The sequence below is a fragment of the Panthera tigris genome, chromosome B4, assembly GCF_018350195.1.
Source record: "Panthera tigris isolate Pti1 chromosome B4, P.tigris_Pti1_mat1.1, whole genome shotgun sequence".
Taxonomy (NCBI): domain Eukaryota; kingdom Metazoa; phylum Chordata; class Mammalia; order Carnivora; family Felidae; genus Panthera; species Panthera tigris.
Window position 1 is genome coordinate 76,972,008 of NC_056666.1, and position 22,538 is coordinate 76,994,545.

Sequence of the window (22,538 nt, forward strand, 5' to 3'; positions counted from 1 at the left end):
TCCTATGAATTAAGTATTATATCCTTTTTAAGATGAGAAGGTGGAGGTTTAAGAGAGTATTTTGTTCAAGGTCACATCCAGGAAAAGCAAGACCTAAGATTTGAACAGCCTTATCTGACACCAAAGTATACATGTATCAACTATTCTTTACCACCAAAAGAAAAATACATTCTCCAGGTGGGTTGAAAATTAATAGGTCTGAGGATACTAAGTGCTAAGCTTCTTAGAGAAAAAGAGTTAACCTGTAGATTTAGCCCTAAAGTTAACATTACTTTCCGAATTTACATTTAATTATACTCCAGATCTAGAAAGGCAGGTACCTCTTTGTGACTAATTGTACAAAGAGATCAGTACAGTAAGTAAATACTAAGTAATCAGTATAATAACAAAAAGAGATCAGTATGCACAAATCTGGGGGAAAGTGCCATGGCAATTTAAAACAATAAAACAACGGGGCGCCGGGGTGGCTCAGTCGGTTAAGCGGCCGACTTTGGCTCAGGTCATGATCTCGCGGTCCGTGAGTTCGAGCCCCGCGTCGGGCTCTGTGCTGACAGCTCAGAGCCTGGAGCCTGTTTCAGATTCTGTGTCTCCCTCCCGCTGACCCTTCCCTGTTCATGCTGTCTCTCTCTGTCTCAAAAATAAATAAAAACGTTAAAAAAAATTAAAAAATAAAACAATAAAACCAAAAAGCTGTATGATTCAGGAAGATTTCAAAATGGACACACACAAAATGACCTGTATATGTGCACAACACACATCCTCTTTAAAAAAGCAAACAATCAGGGGGTAGAGTGCAGGAGTGAGTTTAGAGAGGGCAAGCTTAACAAACCTAAAGTAAGTGAATGAAAGCCTGAGCAAAGTTATAAAGATGTGTATGGAAACATAAATGAAAAATCAGACATTAGAATTCATGCAGAAAACAGGAATCTGTAGCAATTAAAATGAGGAATGTTTACCTCATCTTACGCAAATATATGAAAATACAGATTCCATGAGAGATAACTGGTTATAACTCATGCCCTTCAAGACCCCATACAGTACAAAACAGTGCAATAATATAAATACAACAGTATTTTTTAAATAGCAAGTTTCCGTCCAACTTCGGCTCAGGTTATGATCTCACGGTTCATGAGTTCGAGCCCTGCGTCGGGCTCTGTGTTGACAGAGTGGAGCCTGGAGCCTGCTTCGGCTTCTGGGTCTCCCTCTCTCTCTGCCCCTCTCCCGCTTGCACTCTGTATCTCTCAAAAATAAATAAACGTTAAAAGAAATTAAATAGCAAGTTTCCTTCTAATTCACATTAATCCAACTGAAAAATTTAATTCCGATAGAACTTTAAACCTCTGATTTTGAGAATGTAAATGCTAGACGTAGGTGCAATTTGTTCAGTAGACCCCTATACTTAAGGAACAACACAGAGGAGATCTAGAAGTGAAAAGGAAAGATGAAGAAAAAGAAGAAGAAGTGGAAATAGATGGATGTTTAAGGTCAAAGTAAAATACAAGGTCATTAAATGAAGCAATAAAAGAAATAAATTAACGGTACAGAAAGAAACAGACGCTTATGGCACTAATCTTATGTCACATAGGGCATTTTTTTCTCCAGTTCATTCCATTTTGCAGTGGTAGTAAATTCTTCCCCATTTAAGCCCTGCAGCTTGTATAACAAAACAAATCGAATCGCAAACTAAAAATAAATATTCTAACTTTAGGAAGAGTGCAACTGAGAAAAGAGATCATTTTTAGGAGAAATAGAAGAATGATGGAAGGTACTGTGTGAATTAGTATACAAATGATGCAGCTAGGTGGGGCATTTGTGCCATTTCTGTTGAGATTGGAGTTCTCATAACAGACCAATAGAGGCCACACAACAGATCAAATTCCTGTAGAGGAACCACCCATGACCAAGGAAGTCGAACAATTCAGTAAGATAATAAAACAGGTCAACTTCAGCTCTCTAATCATGCTATCTGAAATTGTTAGGTAATGGACAAAAGAAAAAAAAGCTACAGTGAAGAGGGGTAAGCTCAGTCTTGAGTTCAGATATTTGCACCCCAAATTTGTATTACTTTCAAAACCCAATGCCGAACCTTCATTCACTTCACAGTTTACGAGACGGCCCAAATCTCTGCAGCAACGCTACACAAAAGACCCGCTGAGAATAAATATTTGGGGATACAAACGGTTTTCAGAACACTCCTCCATTAGGCATAAATTCAAAACAACGGGGTTGCTCTGTACGGTTAAGTGTCTGCAAGATCTCACGGTTCATGAGATCAAGCCCCACATTGTGCTCTGAGCTGACAGCGCAGAGCCTGCTTGGGATTCTCACTCCCTCTCTCTGCCCGTCCCCTGCTCATGTGCGCTCTCTCTCAAAATAAACAAACATTAAACAAGTATATTAAAACAGGAAAATAAAAGAAATGACTAGTTCTATTTTGCCAAGCCTTCTTTACTCACCAAGCTTCCCCATGCTCATTCGACCCAGTGGTGAGATCACGCTCTACCTTTCACAACATACCCAGTGCCTACCTGTGCCTGATGTCCAGGCATCAGAATGTCTGCCCCCTTGTGTGGACCTCACTTTCTCACGTCTCTGACTCTGGTTGTCTTGTGTTGGTTGTAGTGTAATCTCTTTCCAGATATTATGACCATCTCCATTTCCCCTCCCCATTTAAATAGCTTCCTGAATAAGTAATTTGTGTAAACATTCTTATTAGGCCATAATATTGGGCAATCTTATTTAGTAGCTGTATTTATGTAGTGACTAGTCCTTAATCCTTGGAGAAGGGCAATGGCTCCCCCCGCCCCCCGCCTTTTATCTCCCACCAACTCCCTGTTAACTATCAGGTCTTTATACAGCTGATCCTTGTAGACAGAACCTATTACACTTCAAGGGAACAGTTCACACAATGCTAAATCAAATAGGATGCTACTCCACTTCTCAGGAGGGCCTAAAATCTAACCATTCTCCTCAAATACCCTCACTTCAATAAAAACATTAAACCATCTACTGCAGTTCATGTATTAACTGTCACATTATTCAAAAGATAAAATCCAGTAAATTTTACTTCTGGGAATATATCATAGAGGTACATGCAGAAAACTTACGAAGATGCATGTTCAAATGGACTTAACCTAAACAACATCCATAGGGAATGGCTATTTTTAAAACTGAATGATGCAGAATTATAAATTCTAATGATAGAAAGATGTTCAAGATATGTTAAATACAAAAAGCAAATTGCATACCATTAGTGTAACATGAGCCCATGTGTGTATTTGTGTGGGGAGTGGGGGAGAGAGAATGAGAGGGAGAAAGGGAGGGAGGACTGGGGGAGTAATTTTTGTAAGGATTACCTCCTTAGAGTGGGACTAGGAGGTAAGCAGAAAAAGTTATATGCCTCCTTATTGTTTGAATTTATCATTTTGTGTATTATTTTCATAATAAAAGCTAGTTTAGATTTTTCATTTAATTGAAAGGATCAATAGTAAACAGATGTGATTCTTAAAAGCAAGTTGAATCACAACATCCTAGCACTATACCATGTCTTACCAATGATATAGTATTGGCACTATAAATACTTTCTGGAGCTAAAGAAAGCCTAAGCAATTTTCTGGTTAATTCAAGGATCTCTGATTGCAAACCTATATAAACCCATTTCTTAAAAAAAATTTCATTTCTATAATAAATATGAAGACTACTCTAAAAAACTCTAACGCTAAGTAAATCAGTAAGTGTAATTTGTAGTAAATACATTAAAAGAATCCTATATATCATTTGCAGTAAAGAAGATTCACAGATTTAGAAGGGACCTTTCAAGGTCATCTAGTCCAAGTCTCCAGCCTAATATTCAGACAGAATAAAAAACACCACCACCACCAACCGGGGTGCCTGGGTGGCTCAGTCAGTTGAGCATCTGACTCTTGATTCCTTTCAGCTCAGGTCATGATCTCAGGGTTCATGGGTTCGAGTCCCACGTTGGGCTCTGTGCTGACAGTGTAGATCCTGCTTGGGATTCTCTCTTCCTCTCTCTGCCCCTCTCCCACTCACTCTCTCTCACACACACACATACACACACACACACACACACACACACACACACACACACACACACACACACTTTCTCTCTCGCTCTCTCTCAAAAAGAACAGAAAACAACCAAAAAACAAAAATACTAGCAGCCTGCTGAGGAGGGAATGGACTTCTCTGAAACGAACAACAGTCTCAGGAACATAACACAACCAGAAATGTCCCCCTGAAACAGGGACATCTGGTAATTCCACTAAAAAAATATTTTGGTCCAATGTCAAGTTGTTGCACAGGCCAGTTTAAAAAAGTCACTTGACCTCATTTTCCAGTTTCAAAGCTTTCAATTTGTTTAAAACCAAAAGAAATCAGACCATATTGCAGGTTGATTTTAATGAACAAAATTCTCTGTATAAAAACATTTAAACTTTATCAAATGCTTTAAAAACACACACGCACAGATCCAAATCCATTACAGAATCTTTGAACATTATCTTTTTTCACCTCAACATAATGTGTAAAGGGATAAAACTCTACATGTGAAAAAATTAAGACCCACAGCCTCACACATGTATGCACACACATGCACAGCACACGCGCGCGCACACACACACACACGCTCACACACTTTAAGAAGAACAAAAATATATGGGATGGGATCGGAATGAATTTCTTATAAAGTTTCTATAAAAGAACACTACAGGAATAAAAGAACTTTCTCTACCAAGAAAAGATGCAGAGAGGGGAAAACAGAAAGCAGGGGTTAGCCAAACTCATTAATAAATAGTTTGAGAAGCTCATTCAAGAACAGTGAATTGGGGGAGTTACAGATGACCCCTCCTTTTCACCATCTCAATGTCTGTGAATCTGATAAGTGATGATGCTTAAAAAGCACCTGTGTTCTCATTTTTTGTAGGTCTTGATTTGTTCAGCATTATTTAGGTGTGGTTTGTCCCCTTCAGTGGTTGATTTCCTCAGTTCTCAATCGGTGTCATGTCCTACGCAGCAGAAGAGCCACGGTCAGAAACCGCGGCAAACACAGGGTATGGCAAGGGAGGCAGGAATGGCTGGCGGTTAAAAGGAGCCGGGTTGCCTGGGTTTGGATTTCGGCGACACTCCTGGCGAGCTGCCCGCCACTCAGCAAGCTCTTTAGCCCCTCTACTGGCTCCACTTCCTCAGCTTCAATTAGGGATCATTATTATCTACTTCAGCTAGGTCTATCAGAGAGGATTTAAACAAAGTAATCCACTTAAAGATTTTATCACACTAACAGGCACAAGTAAATGCTCAGTAAATGTTAGCTAAAACTATTAGTCTTGGCAGTACAGAGCAACCAAAAGAAAAGTTCGATTCTATCTTTGTCCTTCCCCTCGTCGGTGAGGTTTTCAGGGGCCAACTGTGGCAAAAGCCAGCATGTATGATGCAAAGAGACTGAGGATCCAGTCTTAGGAATATAGATGTTCACTTTTATATTAGAAAAAAATTACATGGCTCCGTATCACAAAATTTAACATCTTTCCATGAAACATCACACAACTCTCATCATCATTATGCCCTACAGACACCCTAAGTGGTGTGGAGTTTCTAATGATATTCAACAACAACAGGGTCCATAAATTTTAACTAAGAAACAGCTGCAGAAATGGGTGTTGGGCAATAATCTGTGTGTGCCACAAGAGCTTGGGCCGACAGATGGCTGGGGTTCTGCCTCCACGGCCTGGACTCCCCCACACACAGTCAGATGGGTCAGGCTCCTGCAGACCTTCAATTCTCCATTAGCGAGTGACTCCCTTCAGCGGGGAAGCTTCCAAGAGGTGAAGGAAGCAGCAGCCACTGAGGATGGAATGCCCCGCACCTACTTCAGTATGATATGATAGCTATCATTGGTTTCTGCTGTAAAAAAAAAAGAGAGAGAGAGAGAGAAGAATCTTTAGTCACCTTTAAAACACAGCAGGAGAAAAAAAGATACACTAAGGCTCTTTTGAGAAGGGAGAAAAAAAAAAAAAACAGGACAAAGGGCAGCATACTCGTTAATTATCACAAACTATTTACAATAAATATGCATTATGAAAACAGCATGCCTCAATCTCATTTGTCCATGGAAGGTGGAAGAGAAGGGGAGAGTCGTCACTTACACTCTTAGAGATGGTTCCTTTTGTATGAACTGGCTTCTTGCCAATCTCTAAGGACATCGCTTTTTCTACTTCAGATATGGTGGTCCATCCCTTCCCTCTCTCCTCAAAGGAGTAAACCATGAACAAAGCTCTTAAACTCCTTAGAGAGAGGCAGCTGCTTACTATTTTATTACCTTTCATTGTGTCCAGAATAAAACAGGCTTCCTCCTGAAAGTTCTGTATCATCTGAGGAAAGCAAGAAAATTTGCTAATTATTAAAAACTTGGGTTTGCTGCATTTATTTAGACTATATGGCTTTTTATTAGGTTAGGTTTAAGGGAGAATAATTCTTTGTTTTGCTTTCTCCCATTTAGTTCTTACATTTTAAAAGCTAAGCAGTCTAAAACAGTGATCTTAAAATTATAGTATGCGTTTTCCTGGGTTAACCCAAAGACGTTCCAAGGGGTGCACAGACCCTGACAGGCCCATTTGGGAGCACTGACTTCCTGGTCCTTATCTTCTACAGGTACTCTTTCCCAAAACCGCCTGAGCACCTCTTCAGCTTTCTCTACCCATTTTCCCTTCTCCCATTTTTCAAAATAAAGTCATAACTTTCACCCTCCTGGAATCCTACCAAGATGCATTATTGCCCCAGGGTACAAAATCTCCAGGATGCCAAAGTGTGACTGTTAATGCGAACTTTAATAATGGGGTAACAAACTCTTATGGGAGTCACGTGGTTTCTAATTCTTTCCTTTCACCAGAACTGAAGACTGACCTAATCACAAACTGTCAAATGATAGGCGATTCAAAATAATTCTTTGTAACATCACTATATAATTTTTGGCACCTAACTCAGTAGTTAAAAAAAAAAAAAAAAAAATCCAGTGATGCTGTTATAAAAAAAACTCCTTCCATTCCTGTCTGACAATCTGTGTGAATCAGATTCCATAGCACTTATATCTACACAATAAAACAGAATGGAAGTGATGGTGAACTCTATTTCATGCTATAAATCAGTAGACGGTATTCATCAAAACATGAATTAATGTGGGTGGGGGTGGGGAATCAGACAATCCCATCCATCTCATTGACAGAGATACTTCTACATTTTTTTCTTGTTGTTTCAAATTTTTATGTAATACATATTTCTTAGTGGTTAATAATTTCTTATCAAGGGATGCCTGGGTGGCTCCGTCAGTTAAGCGTCCGACTTCGGCTCAGGTCATGATCTCGCAGTTCATGGGTTTGAGCCCCGCATCGGGCTCTGTGCTGACAGTTCAGAGCCTGGAGCCTGCTTTGGATTCTGTGTCTCCCTCTCTCTGTCTCTCCCCGGCTCATGCTCTCTCTCTCAGAAATAAACATTAAAAAATAATAATAATAAATTCTTATTCAAACATAATACATTTATGTTAATTGTATGATTATGGTGATAATTCTATTCAGAAGAAATAATTTTTAAATTTTTATTGAAACATTCTTTTGTTGAAACAGATTTGTTTCAAAGAAATATGGTAGGATAATTAGTAAAGGATGCTTGAGCATAAAAATAGGTTATGATAAGATAAGATTCTATGGGGGAAGTGAGTGGAAATAGGAATTCAAGGCAATCAAGAAATGATATAAAACTCTGATAAAGAGAAGTATATTCATGTGTTTTTTAAGATGATGGTGCTGGTATTAAATCACTTCTATTTAGGTCACATGGAATATAGTTAGAATAGTGATGCAACCATTTCATTTTTAAAGTTTATATAATATGCCCAGGAATGACATATTCTGCAACTATTTAAACTTAAAGCAGAAAGTTTCAAGTCAACCTAAAAATGTGCAAGGGGATACATGGTATTTAGAAATTATTTTAGAAAGTAATAAGCAAGCACAAGATTTTGCAAAGCCCTGGACTGGAAAACAGAGCGCTGTGCCCCAGTAGAATTGCTCTTGCTCCTGTCACATGCCCTGACAACCTGTCATCTGGTGACTCAGCTCTACTGAAACTCTACCTCATCACTAATGAGCACATGGATTCCTGTCGGCCCCTGCTTGTAGATCTGGCTGATCTGGCGAGGGGAAATGCTGAAAAGCTGAGCGATTTTTTCAGTCAGTTCAACAGCGGTCAGTTCTTCTAGATAGATGGCGTGGTACACTGCAAAAGGGAGAGAGCGATGGCAGTCAATACAGGTCTCTCTGCTGTTAAAGGTAATCCACTCACTCGGAACGCCCGCTTTCCTGAAGGACTCGGAGTCAGACTGCCTGAGTTCAAATCTTGGCTCCGCCACTGGCTGGCTGTATGACGGGAGTGAGTTACTTAACATCTCTAAGCCTCATTTTCCTCACCCGAATGTTAGCAGTGACAATAAATCTACCGCAAAGAGGAGACACTGGTTGTAAAAATCAAGGCATGTAGAAGGGCCGAGAATAGTGCCTGGTATATACGAGGAACTCGATACACGTTACCGATGACCATTACTTCTAGCAAATGCTGCATCTGCTGTTTGAGGAATTCCCATCACACGTGCTCATAAGGCACCTCCCTCCCTTTCTTCGTGGGCGTCCTCGCCTGTCCAGAACCACCTACCGAAGAAAGTCCCATTTGAGTCTCCATCCTCACGCTTCTGCTGCTGCTGCTGCTGCTGCTGCTCCCTCAACTGCAGGGATTCCTGACAAACATAAATGGTTAGCCTTGGGCGCACCATCCTAAGGAGGAAAACAAGGCTGTTAGTCTTACGGTTTTCACGGGAAGCACATTTTAAGGGAGAGCTTGTGTATCTATGTTAACGCTATACAGTGGGGCCGAGAACTGGCAGCCCGCGGGCCAAGGGAGCTCATCTGCTGTTTTGTCAGCTCCCCACCGGGATGTGCGTGTGTCTGCGTGCGTGTGCGCATGCATTTTAAATGAATTCGTTCCCACATCGTGTGTCGGGACATTTGGCTTTTCTTAAAAAACCGGATCTGGCAATCTGAGACCCTGACACTTACAAGAAAACAATCAGCTGTTCTCCTTGCGTGATTCATGCATTCTTCAGTACACCCACTGTCACTCATTTACATCTGGCCTCTGTAGTCATTTGAGTTTATGACCTTTGAGGTAAAGTTTAGAAATATTCAACATGTGTGAGCCACTGTTTCATGGGTCCAGGTCAACATACACCTTCTCCTTGGAAGCACCACGCTAATGAACTGGAGAATCTCACTTCCCTCATTACCTTCTCCTAAGTAGCCTAAGCCTCCTTTCTGTTCTTACTTCTTAGACAACAGCATTCAATTACCCCTTGATCCGATCATCTCATTCCTTCCTATGTTTAAATGCTCTTTAAGTAATATGTTAAAAAGTAAAAGATCCATTCCTTTTTCTCCAAGTCCTCAACCTCTGAACTTTTCCTCTCTCTTTAAAATTTTCCAAGATTAGAGCCAAGCTGATTCCACAGTTCTTGTGATGTACCCAAACAAAATACTTCACGATCTGTTTCATTATTTAGTCACCGATTTGGTTCTGTGGCACTAACCTGTATGTTTTTTCCATTCATACCACTACCTGTTTGAAATTCTAAATTCCGTGTGGGGACTACAAATGACTCTGTATTACAATTCGTAAGCAGACACGTATTTCCTATCCAAGAATGACGTCTTCTTCAGTTAAAAGACTTCGAGCCTTCGCACCTGTTGTTCCTCCTGCCTAGAGTGTTCTTCCCTCCTCTGATTCCACAGCTTCCGTCCTTCCCCTAATTCAGTTTAAGTGCCCCCGCTTCAGAGAGGTCTTTCCTGACCAGATTCTGGGTGCTCTACAGGTGATAACCTTGTTTTTGTTTATTTGTTTGCTTTTCCCTCAAAGCACTTATCACTATCCAAAATACTGTTTATATTTTTCTCTCTCTCCCCGTTAGAAAGTGAACTCATGATAATGGGTACCTTGTGTGTTTTGCTCACCAACATATCCCTAGAGCCTACAATAGTACGTGGCTCACGATAGGGATAATGAATATTTATCGAATGAAAAAACTACCTGGAAAGGAAAAATGGGGTATCATGGGGCATTCCTTGAATCAACTGTAGGAAAGGATATTTTCATCTTTGCTTATTTGGTACAGAGCTGGCATTCGCAAAGAATGTTTTGACAAGACGCAGTTAGCTGTGCAAAGAGTACTGTGAAGAGTCCCTGAATCCAAATCCATTTGAAATCCAACCTCACGGGTATTTTAACACTAATTACATACCGGCCTTTTAATGCATTAAAAAGTCTGATTCCATCTGCAGGGCCACAGATTTGGATCACATCATCTCTAGTTAGTTTCAATAAATCTGCCCCTGGAATAAATATAAGAAAATGGGTGAAAAAGGCAAAGACTGTCTTTGTTAATGACCGTTAAAATGGGCCCTGTTATGTTCTAGCCCCTAATCTTCTGCATGATACATAAGTCTCTCCATGACCTGGCCTCTGTTTCCTCTCCCACCTCAACTGCCACCCAACGAACTGGTCCACTTTACCCTATGCTTTCATCACACTGATGAAGTCTAATGAGCAAGTTACTCCTCCTACCTGAAATAGCCTTCCACTGTCCCACCAACAGAGTCCTCAACATCTCCCAAGATTTACGTCACACATTACACATGTTCCCTAACTCCAGAAACTACTCCCCTCCCCTGCTTTGTACCACTTATCTACTACATTACAACTATTTTTTTTTTCAAGGTTTTATTTTGATTTGGGGTTTTTTTGATACTAGATGATGAATGATCAGAAAGTATGCTTTATCCATGTGTGTATCCCTACCATACCTGGTATACAGAAGGTGCTAAATAAGTGGAATATGCAAATAAAATACAATATGGTGATATCAAAAGGGAAATTTCAGACTATCTACAAATGCCCTTGATAAAAGTGTGTGGAGTATAGTTTTAAAAGCACTGTATCGAACAAATATTTTTAAACTGAAGTGAGTTTAAACGAAGAAGTCTTTCTTAAGTATTTCGCAGCACAGATGCACCTGCTGAGAAAGTCTGAAGGGTTCTATGAAATTCACTTCATCAGAAAAAAGCACGAAGACCCCCCCCCGCCACACACACACACCCCTGCACGTGCATGCACACAACACACCCTTACGTGGATGCCAAGAAGCCCTAGAATGTAAAGGAATATCTTGTGCTGGGGAAAACAAAAGGACAAATCAATTTAACCTGAGAAGTTTGTAAAAAGCCTTGTGAACGTAGAAAAACGATTTCGATGCAACCACTGCTGAGCTTCCTGAGGTGTGGTTGTTGGCAAGAGGTTCTGAAAGGAAAAGAAAGCAAGTGGGTTTTTTTTTTTTGGTAACTCAATAGATTTAGCTCTTACATCATTAGGTAACACAGAGCCAAACACACTCACACTCAGACGGGCCGCCTAGTTTGCCTGGAAGTTGTTTATACCTCATCAGTCTTCTGTCTCTAGCCAAGCAAGATGCCCACGGAATCCCATACCTGTCTTCCTTACTAGACTGTAAGCTCTTTAAATGCAAGCGTTCCTGCATTAACTTGTTCACATCTCAGTTCCCTAGCATTGTCAAAATTCAGAGTCAAAATTCAATATATGCCTATTTAATGAATGAATAAAAAGTACTCCTTAAAAGCTGAGCATTTCTGTGGAACTGCACAGTCATCAAAGTATTAGTAGACACTGCAAATCACTTACATTTAACTTTAGACTTACATCTGTGACTGGAGGGGGTGGCTCTGGCTGGTGGTTTGGTGAACCATTTCTGAAAACACATGTAAAATGAAAAGGATGAGACACATACTAGGGTTCATCATCTCATTCCTCACCCTCATAGTAAGTCTCAAACTAGACATTTTTTTTTTTTTAAGTAATCTCCACATCCAACCTGTACTCGAACCCACAAACCCCGAGATTAAGAGTCGAGTGCTCTACTGACTGAGCCAGCCAGGGGCCCCTCAAGCTAGAGATTTAAAAGGAATCTGTGCTCTCTCATAAAGCAGTTTTAGTCTATAGTCAATACTTCTATCGTCTGTTAATTTAACATTAAGATCACAGGGGGAGGGTAAGAAACTGTCATTGCAACATTTTTTATTATTGGACAAATTGAAAAAAGATAAAAATTTCAGTAAATTGGGATTCATTAGATAAATTATGGCATAAAGAATATTTAACAGGGGCGCCTGGGTGGCGCAGTCAGTTAAGCGTCCGACTTCAGCCAGGTCACGATCTCACGGTCCGTGAGTTCGAGCCCCGCGTCAGGCTATGGGCTGATGGCTCGGAGCCTGGAGCCTGTTTCCGATTCTGTGTCTCCCTCTCTCTCTGCCCCTCCCCCGTTCATGCTCTGTCTCTCTCTGTCCCAAAAACAAATAAAAAACGTTGAAAAAAAAAAATTAAAAAAAAAAAAAAAAAGAATATTTAACATAAGCAGTTTATAAGAAACTAAAAATATCAGAACATAACAGCAATCAATAGATTACTATTTTAATAAATATATAGATATACACACAAACATATATATAGGAAAAAAATACCAGAAGAAACTTTATGTAATGCAATGTGATCCCATACTTTTTTTTTTTTTTTTTTTGAGAGAGAGAGAGAGAGAGAGAGAGAAAGAGCGAGAGAGCGAACGTGTGTGCGAGCAAGCTCGAACGGGAAAGGAGCAGAGAGAGAGGGAGAGATAATCCCAAGCAGGCTCTGTGCTGTCAGTGCAGAGTCTGACACGGGGCTCAGACTCACAAACTGTGAGATCATGACCTGAGCTGAAATCAAGAGTCGGACCCTTAACTGACTGAGCCACCCAGGTGCCCCCACATATTTTTATAATGACAACCAAAACCATTATTTTTAAAGCAGCTTCAAAAATGAGTGCTGCCTAATTTGCAATCCACAGGCTATCTCCATACTCTTCAGTTTTTCCCTATACCTCCTATACTCTAAGGACTGCCCCTATTCCCTAATATTCCTTTTATCAGAGAAAAATTTGAGCCTAATAACAAAGTAATGACAAAGAGAAGAGAGAAAATTTTAAAACACAACTCTTTAATCCCACATATTTACAATTGCCTACAGGCGCGTGGCTGGCTGAGTCAGGAGAGTGTGTGATTCTTGATCTCGGGGTTATAAGTTCAAGCTCCACATCGGGTGTGGAGATTACTAAAAAAAAATTAACCTTAAAAAACATTAAAAAATTGCCTATAAGTAGACTGCGTACTCCATATGGATGGTAAGAGATTTTTCTTTCAAAACAGACTTTCTTCTTTTTCTTTTTTTGCTTTAACTGCAAAATTCAAATTCAGTATTCAAACTTAGTAATTAAATTATCACCAGGCCTTAATTATCTATTCTCTCTACAACTTCTGCTTATTTTTATTCTTAATTGTTATATTTTGAATATTGAAGCTACTTTAATTTCTTATAAATGCAGACTGAACCAAAGCCTGCGTAAATTCAAAAACAAACATTACAACCAAAACACATCACACATTTAGTAGCCTATTTCAAATTTCAATGTGGCCTAGGTGGAATATGTGTTAAATACTAAGACTAGTAAGACAACTTATTTTAACTGGCATAGGCATCTGTACCAACTTTCAATGATCTCTGATGATAAAAGACTAATAAAAAGAGATTAAATGCACCCCACAGATCATTCTAAAACTTCATTTTAGCTTTCTTCAACCTTCTTTCCCAATTATCAAAGATCCATAATAATAAGGTATTAGGATCATTCTTAGTAAGTAACAAAACAGATTTTAGTGTTGTACAACTGTGTTTCAATTCCTAATGACCACTCTGGTGGAAAGTATGAGCAGGAAATGAAATAACCACAAGATAAGCAGTGACAGAAGTGAAAAGCCCAGAAAATCAGTCTCTGAAACACGAAAAACTGACCATAATGCTGTTTTTTTTTTTTTAATGCTGTTTTTTAATAGAAAGAAAAAAGAGGAGGAGAAAGGACTTTCAGTCACTTTTGAAGATAATCCAAACCTCAGTTAATCCATGAATCCATCAGAGACTGACCAAATAGGACTTACTGACTTATAAAGAACTTGTATATGAGAAGATAATGAAAGAAGACATATTTAGGACAAACACAACCTACTTTCATTTCCCAGACTTACCCTTCCCCAAGAGAAAAACTGCTGTGGGAACTGTTGAAGCCAGGTGATGGGGAATTATTGACATATGTGATCTCAGGCCATGGAGAACACTAAAAACAAAGAACAACTGAAATACGGAAAAAGTACATTTGACCCTAGTGTCCCACTAAAACATTATTACTTGAATAGCATATCTTGATTAGTAAGTCTTAACTACACAGAGGCCCCCATAATGAAGAGCAAATATACCCAGGACAACTAAATCTTGACCAGGCAAAAAGTTGTGGGGGGTTATTTCATTTTGTTTTTAAAAAACTGAGATACAACTGCCATACAACACAGTATTAGTTTTAAGGTGCACAACATAATGATTTGATACACATACACACTGAGAAATGGGGGGATTTTCTTTTAAGAATAAAGAGTATTGACTGAAATTGTCACCAAAAGAAATCCTTTTACCTCCGTGAGTATCGTTGTCTCATAGGAAGGCTGATACTTCTCCTTTTCATGAGGTGTTCGTTTCTCCATTTTCTCCCTATCTGTTTTTTGCTTTCTGTCTGCACCTTTGGGCTGAAATGAGAAATGTTTTGTCTTGACTCACCGACGGAATTTTGAGCCAACAATATTATTTCTAAGAGCTTAAATAGTCACATGTGAAACAAAGATGTACGCACAATAATGTAAACACAAGATGCAACCTTGCGTCTATGTCTGAAAATAGGAAACCTAACTGTCTGATGCAGTTAAAAAAGAATTTGCAGTCTATAGTTACAGACGTGGAAATATCTCTAAAGCACATAGCTAACTGAAAAAAGCAAGCCTCAAAACAACTCATCTAGTGCAATCCTGTTTATCCTTCAAAGAAAATACACGTGTATATAAAGCACAGAAGGGACTAAAAGGATACATGCTAAATTAGGACAGTGGTGACCCCTGAGAAAGATTGGGGAGTCGGGGTAAAAGTGGTAAAGAGGGACTTCGGTCTGAATACTTCATCTTCTGCAGTGAGAACATATTTATCCGTGTGATAAAAATAAAGACCAAAAGAAAAAAAGAAAGTCAAATACCAATGTAACCAAAACTATCAACTTTTCATAATTTTGTGAGCTTTTACAAGAGCTTATAATCTCAAAAGACTTTAAGAGTTTTCAGTGAAAATCCATGTTTTTGCCTCTAATTCCCTTTGCAAATTCCCCTTCTCCCATGCCCATCCCCGTATAAATCCATTACCAGACTTCTCAGTAATGACCTCAAGGACTCCAGCTCAGACTGAGTTTTCACAGTTGTTGAAAAACAGACAAGCGGACTTTCCCACTTGGTAACTAATGTTAAAATTGAAAGAGGAGGAAAAAGGATACAAGGGACAGCAAGCTGCCCAGGAATACCTTGAAGACTTTGATCTGGCAGCTGGCTGAGTGTAAGTGCTCAGTATATTCCCCGTTTTCATTTTCCTTGAAGGTATCAATTTGTACTCGGAATGGCACTCCCTTTTCTCCACCATGCTTCCTCATAGTGAACTCTGTGCTAATGCAGTGCACCTACAAAGAACACAACATCCAGGTTTCGGTACCTCTAGCCAGCCAAACCACTCAGCAATATTTTTGCAGCTCCTACTAAGAGCAAAACCTTTAGAAAACACTATGAACACCTATAAAAAACTTCTACTCTAGGGACACCTGGCTGGCTCGGTCGGAGAATATGCAACTCTTGATCTCTCAGGGTTCTAAGTTTGAGTCCCATGTTGGGCATAGAGCTTACTTAAAAGCATATATATGTAATCTTAAAAAAAAAAAAACAACAAGAAAAAACTTTTACTCTCTTTTTGATCTTGAAGAACGTATATTCTAATGGAGGAAATAAAAAAAACGTATTTACAAATGAAACAAAGTAAATGGACAGATCCAACGCTAACAAAAGTTACTTGGAGGAACTAAATTCATTAACTGCTTCAGAGAATACAGAGTTAATATAAAAGAAAAATGATTTCTATTAGTAAAAGTTTTCTAGACTTTAAGGTAGAGGTTAGAAAGCAGAGGCACCATCCATGCTGGCAAAATACCAACTATGAAAGCTCACGGGCAATAGTGGGGAAAAAAGGCTTTCAAGGCTTGCTTGGCTACTGCATAAAGTGAACGCCTTGGTGAATCTGAACTGTGAAACCCTGACTGGCCACTTATTAGCTTAGATAAATTGTTAATTTCTCTAAGCCTCAAAGACTATTCCTAGTCCACAGGATTACTGCTAAAAGTTTTAAATAAGATCATGTATACAAACTGTTTACTTAACATAGTGACCAATGGGACGTACTCCATAAACCCTAGCTTTCTTTATTACAAGTAAGAATTTTAAAGGAATCTACTCAACAGAAATAATCAGATATGTAAATCAAATTTTAAGCATAACGATGTTCAAAACAACTTCATGGAAAATAGGGCAAATTTAGAACAACCTAAATGCTAAATAATAAGGAAGTGATACTATATCCAAAGAATGGAACATTATGCAGCCGTTAGCAAGCATGTTTTTGTTTGTTTTTTTTTGTCATACAAATAAATAAATTGGGGAAATTAGAAGGGCAATTCAGACACTCCTCATCGCTCTCAGGCAAGTGTTGAGGAGTCTGGACTTGACAGCCAGGCTGGAACCCTGTAAAAATTTCAAATGCAACATGTTTTATCCTTTAAGAAACAAACTGGGAGTAAGAATGCTCTTCATCACCGGAAGGCCATCTGCAAGGCCCTACCTGAATAAACACAGATGTCCTCTTTGCCGGGTCCCACAGGAACTCCACTGTATTCAGTTGGGTTGGATTGGCCCTAGGATCGATTATACCCACAGACATTGGGATATCTGAGAAACAAAATGGTAATCATTGAACAATTCTGAGGGCTACTGGGTTTAAATAAGAAAGTACCATTGTTTTATTATTGGTCCTCGTTACCAAGATTTTTATGTATCACATCCTAAACCTCTTTTTGCCAATGAAAAGGGTTTGATTAGAGCTAAAATGGACCTAAGTACTTTCCTTCTGAGTATCTTTTTTCCACTTTGAAAGGTTTTTTAAATAAGACAATTTAAACACAGTTTCCTTTTAATTTGCCAAAATTCTACTTAAAGATAGATGTAGTCTACACACTAGTTCTAAAATTGTAATATAATCTGCTTCACTTACAGTTTTAAGGTTAGTGTTACTGATAGAAGAACACTAAGAAGACTGCTACAGAAAGAGAAAGCAGAGTGTCTGAATAAAGGCAGAAGCATTGTATTACAGAAAGAAATGGGAAAAATTTAACAGAGATCGATGCTGGCCTTGAAGTCATCAAATAATCCTGTAACAGAGCAACAAATCTGATACTCAAGAGGGAAACAAAAATGAATGAGCCTTGGCAGAATTGCTTTCCATTCCACATAGCATATACTCACTCAAATATCATTTCCTGACTCCTATTAATATTCAAACTGGGGAGATAAAGCCAGGCTGATATTATCACAACTAATACTAACCATACTACTGTTTTACTGTCGATTCAAACAACAAAGCATTAAGTGGGTCCCACAATGTTAGTTGTGTTGGATTCATCCTAAGGTCAATTTATCAAATGGATATCAGGATGTCTGTATGAGAATCGGTATTTTCTTAGGTAAAGCTAGTAGGTACTTAGATTTGCTTAACAATTATGTTTCCCAGTAGGAGATAAGACCAGTAGGAGATCAAAGACACAGATGGCAGGATTAAAAGTACATTCATGAAAACAGACTGCATGTATATTTGTAAAACAACTTCCCTTAAGCCCAATGATTTAAGAAAAATCAATTCTAGGGGCGATGGGTGGCTCAGCTGGTTAAACGTCCAACTTCAGCTCAGGTCATGATCTTGCGGCTCCTGATTTCAAGCCCCGCATGGGTTGGGCTCTGTGCTGACAGTTCAGAACCTGGAGCTTGCTTCCGATTCTGTGTCTCCCTCTCCCCCCACTTCCCTCCCTGTTCCCTCAAAAATAAATAAACATTAAAAATTCAAAAAAAAAAAAAAAACAAGAGAAACATTCTACTCTGTAGTAGTAGGGGCAAAAATATAAACTACAAATCAAGAGACATAGATTCTAATCCCAGGTCTCTTACTGTAGGTAAAACAAACACTATCTGGCTCTCAAGTATTAGTAAAAAAAAGAACTTGCAGCATTTGGGGAACCCTTTTACATACACTCAAAATATCAGACCCTGAATAGCCAAGACAATCTTGAGAAATAAAGTTGGAGGTCTCACATTTCTAGATTTCAAAACTTACTACAAAGTTGCAGTTATCAAAGTTATGCCAGTGTGGTACTGGCATAAAGATGGAGACACGAACAAATGGAATACAAGAGAGAGCCCAGAAATGAATCCTCACATATGTGGTCAAATGACGTTGGACAAAGGTGCCAAGACCAACCAGTGGGGAAAGAATAGTTGTTTCAATAAATGGTTTTGGGAAAACGGAATATCCACATACAAAGAATGAAGATGAACTCTTACTTTATACCATATACAAAAATGTACTGAAAAATGTATCAAACACCTAAATGTAAGACCTAAAACTATAAAACATATCAGGAAAAGCTTCACTGGGTTTTGCAACGATTTCTTAGATGTGACACCAAAAGCACAGGCAAGGCAATAAAATTAAATACATAAACTGGACTACATCAAAATTTAAAACTTTTATACATCAAAGGACATTATCAACGCAGTGAAAAGACAATCCACACAGAATGGAAGAAAATATTGCAAAGCATGTATCTGATAGGGGGTTAATATCCAAAATATATAAAGAACTCCTACAACTCAACAACCAACAGCCACAAAACAACCAGAATCAAAAGCTAGGAAAGGACCTGAATATACATTTCTTCATAGAAGATACATATATAGCCAATAAGCATATGAAAAGATGCCCAACATCACAAATCATTACAGAAATGTAAATCAAAACCTGATGAGATACCAATTCACATCCATTAGGATGGGTACTATTTAAAAAAAAGGAAAATAGGGGTGCCTGGGTGGCTCAGTCAGTTGAGCCTCTGACTTCAGCTCAGGTCATGATCTTGCAGTTTGGGAGTTCAAGCCCTGCGTCAGGCTCTATGATGACAGCTCAGAGGTTGGAGCCTCCTTCGGATTTTGTCTCCCTCTCTGTCCCTCCCCCACTTGCATTCTGTCTCTCTCCCTCTCAAAAATAAATAAAACATCTGGCCACTTCAGTGGCTCAGTTGACTGAGCATCCGACTTCAGCTCAGGTCATGATCTCACGGTTTGTGGTTTTGAGCTCTGTATTGGGCTCTGTGCTGACAGCTCAGAGCTTGGAGCCTGCTTCAGATTCTGTGTCTCCCTCTCTCTGCCTCTCCCCTGCTTGTTCTCTCTCTCTCAAAAATAAATAAACGTTAAAAAAAATTATTAAAAATAAATAAATAAAACATTTTCAAATTAAAAAAAAAATAAAAATTAAAAAAGGAAAATAGCACATGTTGGTGAGGAGGTAGAATAATTAGAACCCTTGTTCACTTCTGACAGGAATGTAAAACGTGCAGCTGCTATGGAAACAGTACGGTGGTTCCTCAAAAAATTTAAAAATAGAATTATCACATATGATCTAGCAATTCCGTCTCTGGGCTTATACCCAAAAGAACTGAAAGCAGACTGAAATATCTGTATACCCATGGTCATAAGTTGCATTATTCACAATCACCAAAAGGTAGAATCAGCCCAAGTGTCTACTAAAGGATGAATGGATAAACAAAATGTGGTATTTACACACAATGGAATAGTATTCAGCCTTAAAAAGGAGGAAAATTCTGATGCATACCACTATGTGGATGAACCTTGAGGATTATGTTAACTGAACCAAGCCAATCACAAAGAGACAAATACTGGATGATTTCACTTATATGAGGCACTTAGAGTAGTCAAATTCATTCAAACAAAAAATAGAATGGTAGTTGCCAGGGTCTGGGGAGAAAAGGGGATGGGGAGTCACTGTTGAATGGTTACAGAGTTTCAGTTTTGCAAGATGAAAAAAGTTCTGGAGATGGATGCAGTGAGGGCTGCACAATGTGAATGGGCACTGAATTATTTACTTTAAAATGTTTTGAAATACTAACTTTCATGTTCTATATATTTTACCATAACTACATTAAAAACACAAAAACAAACCCTAAAGTACTGGATGTAATTGTTACTGAACTGAAGTGTTCCAACTTCAATTTTGGTATTATCCCAGTAATTTTTTATGCTTATGGTCAATAACCCCTTCGGGGTTTTTGCTAATTGAGCCCCTGAAACATTCTGAATCAAGGTAAACATGAAGTAAAGAAAACTGATTCTCAGACCGTACTTATAAGCATTTCCTGGGCAAAAGATTCCCTTAACTCACCAATGTCAAGAATTCTATCTCCAGGTCGGTTCCACCTCCAGCCTTCCAGCTGCTGATGTTCAGTGTATTGTAGTCGTCTGTCATGGAACACTACACGGAATATACTCTAAAAGGGAGCAACACAATCAAATGATAATAGGATCCTTTAAAAGTCAGTGCTGACCAGTCAAAAACAATGAAATCTTGCCATGTGCAACAACGTGGATGGAGCTAGAGTATATCATGCTAAGCGAAACAAATCAGCCAGAGAAAGACAAAATACCATATGATTTTACTTGTATGTAGAATTTAAGAAACAAAACAGACGAACATATGGGAAAGGGAAAAAAAAGGAGGGAAGCAAACCATAAGAGACTCTTAAAGATAGAGAACAAACTTGAGAATGCAAGCTGGTGCAGCCGCTTTGGAAAACAGTATGGGGGTTCCTCAAAAAACTAAAAACAGAACTACCCTACGACCCAGCAATTGCACTACTAGGCATTTATCCAAGGGATACAGGTGTGCTGTTTCGAAGGTGCATGTGCACCCCAATGTTTATAGCAGCACTATCGACAATAGCCAAAGTATGGAAAGAGCCCAAATGTCCATCGATAGATGAATGAATAAAGATGTGCTGTGTGTGTGTGTGTGTGTGTGTGTGTGTGTGTGTGTGTGTGTGTGTGTGTAATGGAGTATTACTCGGCAATCAAAAAGAATGAAATCTTGCCATTTGCAACTACATGGATGGAACTGGAGGGTATTCTGCTAAGTGAAATTAGTCAGTCAGAGAAAGACAAAAATCATACGACTTCACTCATATGAGGACTTTAAGAGACAAAACAGATGAACGTAAGGGAAGGGAAACAAAAATAATATAAAAACAGGGAGGGGGACAAAAACAGAAGAGACTCATAAATATGGAGAACAGACTGAGGGTCACGGGAGGGGTTGTGGGAGGGGGGATGGGCTAAATGAGTAAGGGACACTAAGGAATCTACTCCTGAAATCATTGTTGCACCATATGCTAACTAATTTGGACGTAAATTAAAAAAAAAATTAAAAATTAAAAAAAAAAGGATTTAAACATGAAACAAACAAAGATAGAGAACAAACTCTGAGGGTTGGTGGAGGGAGGTGGGCAGGGGATGGGCTAAATGAGTGATAGGTATTACGGCAGGCACTTGTGATGAGCGCTGGGTATAATATGTAAGTGATAAATCACTAAATTCTACTCCTGAAACCAATATTACACTATATGGTAACTAACTAGAATTTAAATAAAAATTTGAAAAAAATAAATAAAAATAAAAATCAGTGCTGACAAAAGAAAACTAGCAGAAGTTACCTCCAGTTAGTTTTCTAGATATAACCTAAAATTATTTTTCCTAAGACCTGTTTCACCCTATGGGTGCCTGGGTCAGTTAAAGCATGACTCTTGCTTTTGGCTCAGGTCATGATCTCACGGCTTATAGGTTTGAGCCCCATGGTCGGGCTCTGTGCTGGCAGCACAAAGCTTGCTGGGGATTCTCTGTCTCCCTCTCTCTCTCTCTGCCCCTCCCCTGTGCTCTCACTCTATCTCTCAAAAATAAATTAAAAAAAAAAATCTGTTTCACCCTAAAACCCATCATACCATGCCAAATTCTACTTCGGGGTAAATTTTATAAGTGCTCAGATATAATCTTTATAGTTACTAGTACCATATTTAATACTTGGCTTAAACATCAGTCCTGATGGACTGGGTATAAAGCATTCCTATTAGAAGCATTTCTACAAGTTTCTACTCTTACCATGTAATATCCAGCTCAGGTCTTCAGATGTATATGAAAAACTCACCAAGCTCCCTCCTTGCTAACCCACCACACGACACTGAGGGTAAGCAGGGGCTGTATCAATCAACTTCCCTTTTGTTACTCTGGCTTTGTGGAGGTGCTTAT

The 22,538-nt window shown here is 38.9% G+C and overlaps 1 protein-coding gene across 4 annotated transcripts in view; it reads right to left on the bottom strand.

Annotated features, from left to right (window-relative positions):
* Positions 1-5,478: 5,478 nt before the first annotated feature.
* Positions 5,479-22,538, bottom strand: part of TFCP2 (transcription factor CP2) — a 44,211-nt gene continuing 27,151 nt past the window's right edge. Inside the window, exons 4-15 of one of the 4 annotated variants that reach the window (XM_007073030.2) lie at positions 20,626-20,731; positions 16,963-17,069; positions 15,605-15,757; positions 14,679-14,789; positions 14,238-14,326; positions 11,827-11,875; positions 11,316-11,409; positions 10,355-10,445; positions 8,719-8,837; positions 8,144-8,286; positions 6,335-6,386; positions 5,479-5,916 (exon numbers count right to left, since the gene is read on the bottom strand). In XM_007073030.2, the coding sequence (XP_007073092.1) occupies positions 5,882-5,916; positions 6,335-6,386; positions 8,144-8,286; positions 8,719-8,837; positions 10,355-10,445; positions 11,316-11,409; positions 11,827-11,875; positions 14,238-14,326; positions 14,679-14,789; positions 15,605-15,757; positions 16,963-17,069; positions 20,626-20,731 (1,149 nt within the window). In that variant the 3' untranslated portion in view covers positions 5,479-5,881. Of the gene's footprint in view, positions 5,920-6,334; positions 6,387-8,143; positions 8,287-8,718; positions 8,838-10,354; positions 10,446-11,315; positions 11,410-11,808; positions 11,876-14,237; positions 14,327-14,678; positions 14,790-15,604; positions 15,758-16,962; positions 17,070-20,625; positions 20,732-22,538 lie in introns of all 4 variants that reach the window. The other 3 variants (XM_007073029.2, XM_007073028.2, XM_007073027.2) reach the window with 3 other exon arrangements.